Here is a 9,550-nt window from a genome sequence, read left to right on the forward strand (position 1 = left end):
AGAGAGTGGACTCAGACTGTGGGTGCCGAAAGCTGTCCTGACAAAAGCATCATTATCCTGTTCCCTGTTGGTGAGGCCTGGGTGGCTCTGCAGAGAACACTGTTTGTACATCTCCACCTCCCGATGGATGTGTGGGGGCCGTGTGTTCTGCACAGGGGCTGGCCGGGGCCCTTGGTGGTTTGGCTGGGTTTGATTTTAGAGAGTTCATATGTGGGTGTGGGTGTAGGACCCCAGTGTTCTAGCCCCCACCTCTAGCATTGGCGTCTACATGGCTTTCGGACCACCTCTTTGTGCCACCTCTTTGGCCACTGGGTGGGAGACAAGGAGGACCTTCTTTGGTGGGACAGAGTGCTGAGTATCCTTGTTCCTGGCCTCCAAGGCCCCGTTGCCTGGCCCCTTGCTGCAAGGGGTCCCCTGGCTTGACCAGTGACTGTGGGCTGCCCATGGGTGGACAGATGGTTCGCTGAGACCATGGGTGTACAGATAGTTCTCTGAGCTGGGATGAGATGAGGGGTCGCTGGTGAAGAGAGGACAATCTAGACCATGCTGGTCTCTGGAACAGACATAGGAGAGGTCGAGGGGGGCATTTTCCACTCCTCCGGAAGAGGAGAAAGGCAGGAGGCAAGGAAGAGAAGACTCTCGTCTGGCAGGGAGGAGTGCCCCAGAGAAGGAGAGAGCTGGGACAGAGGTCCCTTTTCTTTGGGTTTTATCAAGTGGAACATGAAAGGTATCATTGAACCTGAAGGTGGTTTTCTGATAACTTGCCTTTGAACTTGGAGTTTGGTTTCGATAAGCCCGGCCGTCTCGCATCTCCAGCCAGCACCTCCGTGGAGGGAGGCAGCGGCTTTGAAGACGGAGCTGGCTTTTGTTTTTCTCGCTTCTTATTTTTGTTCTCTCCATCCCCTTGCAGGAGGGGTGAATAGAGGATGGTGTGAGCCACGATATCACCACGTTATCATTCTGTTTGTTTGGGTGGGCGGTTTGGGGCAAGGGGGATCCTTTGGATCTGGGCTGCCAGTTGGGACCATGGTTCCTCTGTGTCCTTTCTACATCCAGCATTTATTGAGGACCTGCCGTGTCCTAGCCCTTTGCTGAGCGAGCACTTTCTTCTTGCCTTCCCGCAGCCCTGCACGGGAGAGAATGTCGTATCCCCATTTTACAGAGAAGTCCAGTGCCTTTTCCAGGGCTGCCCAGTAGTGGCAGAGGCAGAATCTGAACCCGGGATACAAATCCGAATGTGCCCTTGACTGTGACACTCCTGCCCAGCTCTGCCGCACCTGCTAGACATGCCAGAGGCTTCCAGAGCTGAGGGCTTCACCTAGTGCTGGGGGTGGAGACAGCCAGCGACCCAGCTCTTGCAGGTGACTGGAATGCCTACTGCCTCACGACCTGGTAGAAGTGACTGTGCACCCACCCTACCTGGACTCAGATTGGTGGCAGCTAGGGCCCAGGCCACCCTGGATGCTTGACTGTCCTTGGGTCCCTTCCTGGCTCATGGTCTGCCTGTCTTCCCAGGGTCACACTGGAGTGGGGTGCTCCAGCCATCAGACTGTTTGATTTGGAGGTGCAGGGAGGGCAGTGACCCTCCTTGACAGCTGTCCCACTGTGAAGGTCCCAGTAGCCCACCCTGGAGATCTTCCAAGGAGGCCGATGTTCTTTTCTTTCACTACACTGCCAGGAGCTGGGGTCACTGATGGGAACCACGGTCTCCAGCTGCGGTTCCTATGGGCTCTCGGGAGTCGTTGCCTTGTTGTGGGGGGGTACTGTGGGCTGGAGGCCCATGCATGCTGCTGGCTGTGCTGGGGTGAGGGGAGGGGGGCTCTGGAGGTGTTGCTGTGCTGGGCCTCAGCTGTGGCTGTGGCCTTCATGTCCTCTCCACACCTGAGCTGGCAGCCCCTCCCTAGCCTGTTCCCACCCAGCTCTGTGTTGTATATTCAATATGCTTCTGTGCCCATTTGTATTCCAAAAGCCTCAGTTTTAAGAAAACTTAGTACCCAACCATCTTCAGTCCCCAAAAAATCAGTGGGGTGGGGCCGTCATTCTTCTAACTGCTGCTACTTTGTGGCTGGGACCCTGCAGTGTTGGGTCCTGGCTCTTAGTCCTGTAGGTCGTAGCTCAGCTCACTGGATCTGCACAAGACTTCTCTCAGGAAGGGATGGTTAGCCTCCTGGATTTATAGTTAAGGAAACCCAGATGGCTAGAGAAATGGCATGACCCACCCAGGGTCACACAGTGCCTGTGCAGAGACTGGCCACCGCCCCCCTCCCTACCCCCGCTGGCCTATCAGACAGAAAGAGGTAGGCTAAGAAAGGCAGCAGGCCTCCTGAATCAAACTGTGAAAGGCTCACAGAGACAGCTTGTGGAGTGGCCTGAGCATGACTCAGGCTACTTGGGTTCAAATCCCAGCTCAGTCATTTACTAGCAGAGCACTTAGCTTCTCTGAGCCTCAGTTTCCGCATCTGGAAAGTAGAACTAATGTGAGCCAGTAAGTGGCGTGGTGGTTAAGGCGGCTGGATCCCACATGGCCGACAGCGCATGTGGGATCCTGCCTTGACTCAGCAGCTTGAAAAACATACCTGGCACATGTGCATGTGTGCCCAAAATCCCAAGAGGAGGATGGAAGAGAAGGGATTGCGGTGTGGCCATCCGCCCTGAGGTGCTGTCTTACCCCTGCTCCCCGAGCTGACAAACAGCAGGCGTAGTCAGCATCGTGGAAGGCCTGGCACTGCCACCTCATCTTACGCACAGGGGCATGACTAGAAGTGCTTTAGGGAACTGCTGGGAAGAGAGCTCTGGCCCCACCGGACAGAAAGGGGGGCGCGGGATAGCTGGGGCCCAGTGCCACTGGGAGAATCCCTGCCATGCCTTCCCCAGTAGCCGCTCCTGGGCCTGGTCTGCAAAGCTTGGGTGAGTGTGGTGAGAGGGTGGGGGAGAGGGGAGATGCACAGCCCCATCTGGTTCCTCCACCTGAGCTTCCCCTCTCCAGGCTCCTGCTTCCTCGGGGAAGTCCAGCGTGCTCGTCCTTGCTGGGGCATCTCAGCACCTCACGTGGTCCTCTTGGCAGCCTGGGTGGGAGCCGGTTTGCTAACCTGTAAGACAGGACAATGAAATCGCTGCCCCGGGCAGCAGAGAGACCCTAAGGAGAGAGGAGCTGTGAGCAGTTCTAGAAAAGCACCTCCCTGGGCAAACCCAGGGTTCCCTTTATCAGGCAGAGACACCGTGGGTAGAAGGGCCCGATGAGGCTCCCTGGGACGTTGCAAGATTTGATGGAGCCTGCAGTCCGAGTCCTAGGTCCTTGGTGCTCCCTCGAGCAGTTCCTGGCACCTCTCCAAGGTGTTCACGGGAAAATAGTGCCAGGAGGATGTGGGATTTCACACCCACTCTCCCACTGCTCCTGAAAGACACACAAAGGACGGTGACCTTTGGTAAGGAGGTGGGCCCAGGTGAGCAGAGGGCGAGCTTGCTCCCTGGGGAGGCTGCGTGTACGTGCGTGTGCGTGTGCATGCTGATGTACACCCATGTCGATGCACACCCATGCCCTTCACCACCCCTGTAGAACTCAATTTCTGTCACTCTCTCAAGCACCCTTCAGTGTCCCCTGTGCTGGACCTAGGCAGGTGACATCTTTGAGACCACAGTGTCAGTATGGACAGTACAGAAAATGGCCATAATCCTACAACTCCTTCTTAGGGGGCCCCTAGTTCCCTCTGTCCTTATCCATCTGCCCTTTGGCCTCACAGAGCCCTGGGTGTCACATGCCACTTCAGGGCACTGAAGTCTCATGCAGGGCCTGGGGGGCTCCTGAAGCACCTCCTGGCAGCATCACCAGGAGCCAAAGAGTAGGACAAGGATGGGCTCCAATGCCCAGGGAGGAAGTCCTCCACACCAGGCTGGGGACAGAGCTGCAGCGAGCACGGTGGCCCTGCAGCCCGACGTCTGCACCCCCCTCACACCTCCTCGCTTGCCTCTCTCTGCAGTGGCCCTGCCTCCTGAGAAGACTGATGGGCTGGGCAGCACAGATGAGAAGAAGATGGAGAAAGCCGGCGAGTCTTGCCCAGGCTCCAAGAAGCAGCTGAAATTTGAAGTAAGTTTCTTTCCTGGCAAGGGGCCCCGTGGAGATGGGAAGGGTTCTCGACCTGGATGATGCTTGGCCAGGAGGCAGGCTGAGGCCTAGGCAGACCGGAGCACCCCTCACCTCCTGCACGAATGGCCGTCCCCACTGTAAGGCTCCTCCTGCTCAGTGCAGCCTCCCTGGACTCTTTGTGGCCCACCTTTAGCCTGGCCCTGCCCTCTCCACAGGACGTGTGGCCAGAGCCATCCAGCTGGGCTGTGGCCTGGAGAAAGGACCTGGGAGTGGACAGCAGTAGATAGAACTCTGGCCCTGGTACTGCTGTTACCTGTCTGGGCCTCGTTTCCCTTAGAGAAACCTTCCCTTCTGACCCTGAGGCTGTTCTGGGTTTACATGAGGGCTGTCCAGTGGTGCGGGTGGCCAGCAGGAAGGAGGCCGTGGACCGGTCCTTGACCCTATTTGGGCTTCAGTTTTCCCATTCGATCCACACAGGGATGTGCTGTCTCAGTTCGCACAGCCATCCATACCCCCCAACCCCAACTCCAGAGAGTACTCAGAGCCTTGTACGTCCGAGCAGAGTGCCAGGGGCACGTGAGGCTTCCCAGCTTCTCACACCCTCCTTTCCTCCAACCTCCTCCCGTTTCCCTTCGGGACCATTAGGGCAGAACTCTGGGGCTCAAAAACCTACTAGCTGTGTGACTTGCTGTCACGGCCTGCTTGTTCGCCTTGCCTATAAAATGGGGACAGTGATGCTATCTACCTCTCAGGGACTTGGTCGTTGTGATGAGTTTACATGCCTGATGTGCTTTGGCGGGTGTCCAACAGAGCATGCTCGTCTTCTTTCCAACCTATGCTGCTTGGTGCCTGCGGGTTGCCAGGACCTCCCGGCCATGAATGGGGTGTGGGTCCTTGCTCAGAGTGTACATCGGGAAGTGGGGCCAGATCTAGTGACCACATGGCTGGCGAAGTGATGGGGAGCTGGGAACATGGGAGGTGGTTGCCTAAGGCAGGTCAGAGGGGTGCGGGCTGATGGGCCCAGGAAATTCTAGTCTATGCACTGCCGTAGGAGGGAGCAGGGGCTGCGGGTGCAGGCTGCAGAGGCCAGCATCAGAGCCAGCCATATGAGCATGGAGAGGGGTTGGAGAGGGGATGCACAGAGAGATTTCGAGATGGGAAGGACATTCAGGCAGAAGGGATGGCAGGAGCAGAGGCCTGGAGCCTTGGCAGCACTGGCTTGTAGGCTGGGATGAACAAGCTACGTGTATGGTTTGCACATGGCAGAGAGTGTGTGGGGAGACCACATGGTGGAGGGTGGGTGGAGGACAGTCACCAGGGACCCTGTATGTAGGAGCTAAGGGGCTGGGCAGTGTCTATTTGAGGACGTGGGCTTGCCTGCTTCTTCCTGGAACCCACTCCGGTCCACGCAGGGCCTTCTGGTGCTTGGCAAAGCAGAGGGCTGAGCTTGCAGTGGCAGAAGGCAGGCTGCACTGGGCATGTGGCTTCCATGTGTCCCTAACCTTGCCCCTAAATCTGAACCCAGCCCAGGCCATGGTCCTCACTCAAGGTCTAATTCTTGCCCTGACCCTACCCCTAACTTTGGCCCTAAGCCTTACCCTAACCCTTCTCTTAATGTTGACCTAACCCCTACCCTAACCCTTCTCCTAACCTAGGCCCTAACCCCTACCCTAACCCTTCTCCTAACCTAGGCCCTAAGCCCTACCCTAAGCCTGCTCCTAACCTAGGCCCTAAGCCCTACCCTAACTCTTCTCTTAATGTTGACCTAACCCCTACCCTAACCCTTCTCTTAATATTGACCTAACCCCTACCTTAACCCTTCTCTTAATGTTGACCTAACCCCTACCCTAACCCTTTTCCTAACCTAGGCCCTAAGCCCTACCCTAAGCCTGCTCCTAACCTTGGCCCTAAGCCCTACCCTAACCTTGGCCCTAACCCCTACCCTGCTCCTAACCTTGATCCTAACCCCTATCTTAACCCTACTCTGGTGTTTTGCTTTGTTCTGTTCTGTTTTGTTTTTGAGAGAGAGATTTTTGCTATAGGGCACATGCACTCACCAGGGATACAGAGACAGAAAGCAAGAGATCACCCCTCAGGGGGGATGGCAGTGCACACAGTCCCTTCTCCATTCTCCTCTCAGGATCTTGGGCACAAATGTATGCACACCTGGTGTGAGTTTGAATCCACTGGGTCCAGGACTCAAGCTGAAGCTGACTACATGGGAATCCAGCGACATAGCCATTATACCATCTGCTGGTCCCACCCTAGGCCTACTTCTAACCTTATCCCTCACTCCTATACTGACCCTACTTCTAACCTTAGCCCTAACCCCTACTCTAACCCTGCTCCTAACCTTGATCCTAATCCCTACTCTAACCCCACCCCAACCTTGATCCTAACCCCTACTCCTAACCCTGCTCCTAACCTTGATCCTAAACCTTGATCCTAACCCCTACTCTAACCCTGCTCCTAACCTTGATCCTAATCCCTACTCTAACCCCACTCCTAACCATGATCCTAACCTCTACTCTAACCCCACTCCTAACCATGATCCTAACCTCTACTCTAACCCCACTCCTAACCATGATCCTAACCCCTACTCTAACCCTGTTCCTGACCTTGATCCTAACCCCTGTCCTAACCCTGCTCCTGACATTGATCCTAACCCCTACTCTAACCCTGCTCCTGACCTTGATCCTAACCCCCTACTCTAACCCCTGCTCCTAACTTTGATCCTAACCCCTACTCTAATCCTACTCCTAACCTCGATCCTAACCCCTACTCTAACCCTGCTCCTAACCTTGATCTTAACCCCTACTCTAACCCCACTCCTAACCTTGATCCTAACCCCTAATCTAACCCTACTACTAACCTTGATCCTAACCCCTACACTGCCCCTGCTCCTAAACTTGATCCTAACCCCTACTGTAACTCCGCTCCTAACCTTCCCTAGCCCTTACCCTAACCTTGGCCTAACCCTAACCCTAGCACTAGCCTGGCCCTAACTCATGCATTGACCTTGACCCTGACCCTGACCCCCAAGTGTGTCTATTTCTGCAGAGGGGCTGGCTGGCTGCTTGGGACTGAGTCATGACCCATGAGAGGAAGTCCAGGGGGCCAAGGAGACCCACACAAGACAGAGAGGGGCAGGTGGGGAGAGTTATTCAACTCAGGTTTCTGAACTTCGTACTCAAACTGTCTGGAAGAAGGGGACAGGTGTACGTGTGTTGGGGGAGGGGCGTGTGTGTAGTGTCGTGTGGCAGCATGTTTTTCATGCCACGTGAAAGTACCTGGGAGAGTGGAGCGGGACTCCGGCAGGTGTTGGAGGGCATGTCCCAGGTGAGGGAGGCTGACTTTGAACTCAGTGTGGGCTCCTGAGCACTGCTGGAGGGAAATGCCTTCGAGCAGCAGAAGCCAGGGACAGAGAGGCCATGCTCAGGCACATCCAGCCAGTGTCCACATGCCAAGGACATTCTCTGCTCTGGGTGACCTCATGCCAGGCCAGCTGGGGGCACCAGCGTCTCCACAGCAGGAGATAGAGGTGGAGTGAGTGATGTGAGATAGGACCAGAAGGGCCTGTGTCCTTGTTTTCAGGCCGTCCTCCTGCGGGGGATGCTTTCTCACTTACTCTCTCTCCGTCTCTCTGTCTCTCCAGTGAGCACGCACGCCCTATAGCAAAAACCTCTCAGAGTGGAGTGGGGGGATCTTACGGATATTAAAGGCCATCTGTGGATCCTCTTTCTCAGAATAGCATCCTTTCGAGAACTCTCCATCTGATACTCAGCCAAGTCTTGAAGGAGGGAGCACACCACCTCCCAGCTCAGATTCCCTGGGATCAGACACCATGGGTTGCCGTGAACAATGAAGATGCAGTTATGGCTGGATTAATCATTACAGCAAACCCACCAGCAGCTCGTGCTGTTCCTTGGGCTCTTCTGTGTGCCAGGCAGTGCCAGGCACACATACGGACTTCTGCCTTCCAGTTCCCCCAGTGCAGACCCCTAGTCCAGGACTGGGAGCAGATAGTGTCCTGGGGAGGGGGTGCCAGGGAGCAGGTGCAAGGGCATGGGTCAGAGGCCAATAAAGCATGGGTTAATGAGCAAGTTGCCAGCACAGGCAGCTGGAAGCCCTCCAGAGAACCACATAGGACACTCTGACCTGTCCGTGGAGGGCTGAGGAGGGCATTCGGCCTGTCCCTCCCTTGTTTGGTTGCCTTTGGGCACTCAATTCCTGGCTCTTTGCAGCTGCTTTTGGGCAGAGAACAGGGCTCTGAAGTGGGAGGTTGGGAGCTGTCCTCCAGTACTGTGGGGATACTAGGGGGGTGGAGGGGCATGGAGATGGGCAGAATGTATTTTATCTTCTACCCTGGTGGGATAGACATTGTCATTCTCCATGGCTTATATGAGGGGAAACTGAGGCACAGAGACGTACCAGTGCATGCACAGGGTCATACACCTGTAGAGGGCCAAGCAGTGCGGGCCCCGGGGCCCATTCTGGAACTGGAGCTCATAGTGCCCTGTCTTCCCCCTGGCTCCCAGCTCTTAGGTCAGGTGCCCATCTTGGGAGTCCTTCCCGGCTTCCCAAGTTGCTGTTCCCATTGCCTTACAGCCACTCCCAGCCCTCGGTCCAAGTCAGCCTTGCTGAGACCACAATGCCCTGTCCCTGTGTCTGCTTTGTCTCGGAGGCCCAGAGTCTGCCAGGCACCCTGCAGGCATCTCTCTCTAGGTCAATCCCCGCCTGCTGGGCTCCGGCCTCTTTCCCAGGTCCCTCTTTCACCCAGGGACTGGAAAGGGCAGAGGGCAGGTGGTGGCCTCCTGGCCTGGCCTCTGGGCTCAGGCACCCCCTTGGCCTATGTTCCAGCTAAATGACCAGCCCTGTCCATCTGTTTGTGCCCAGGAGCTGCAGTGTGACGTGTCAGTGGAGGAGGACAGCCGGCAGGAATGGACCTTCACGCTCTACGACTTTGACAACAATGGCAAGGTCACCCGCGAGGTGAGTTCACCTGACCCCCTCCGGCCACTTGCCACACCCCCAGGCACAGGGACTGGGCACCCCGGCTCACTGTTCCTTCCCCTTCAAGTCAGCCCTGCTCCGTGGAAAGGCTGTCACAGGCAGTGGATTGTTGGGGGGCGGAAGGGAGTGGGGAGCAAGGCTGCTGGGAGTTTCGGGGATATGTGGTAGGGCGGCCCAGAGTTCTGGTGAGTGGGCATAGGGGACAGAGAGGACGGAGCAGCCAGGCTCCCCTGCGCTCAGCCGAGGCTCTGCTTCCTCCAGGGGAGGGAGAGAAGCAGGCTCAGGGCTCTGGGGCCTCCCCAAGAGGGATCCAACACTCCAACAAGTTCTATCCTACTCCCTTCTCTGTGGTCCCAGAGCCGTAGGGGCAGGGCTGGGCCCTCTCCAGGCCAGGTGGCACCTGCCATGCAGTGTATCGGAATGGTCACCCCCAACTGTAAGGGCCCTGCCAGC

At 56.6% G+C, this 9,550-nt stretch overlaps 1 protein-coding gene across 1 annotated transcript in view; it reads left to right on the forward strand.

Annotated features, from left to right (window-relative positions):
• Positions 1-9,550, forward strand: part of NKD1 (NKD inhibitor of Wnt signaling pathway 1) — a 110,372-nt gene that overhangs the window by 90,693 nt on the left and 10,129 nt on the right. The window contains exons 5-6 of the mRNA XM_014590235.2: positions 3,978-4,084; positions 8,981-9,076. Of these exons, the coding sequence (XP_014445721.1) occupies positions 3,978-4,084; positions 8,981-9,076 (203 nt within the window). The remainder of the gene's footprint in view (positions 1-3,977; positions 4,085-8,980; positions 9,077-9,550) is intronic.

The sequence above is a fragment of the Tupaia chinensis genome, unplaced genomic scaffold, assembly GCF_000334495.1.
Source record: "Tupaia chinensis unplaced genomic scaffold, TupChi_1.0 Scaffold000422_1, whole genome shotgun sequence".
Classification (NCBI taxonomy): domain Eukaryota; kingdom Metazoa; phylum Chordata; class Mammalia; order Scandentia; family Tupaiidae; genus Tupaia; species Tupaia belangeri.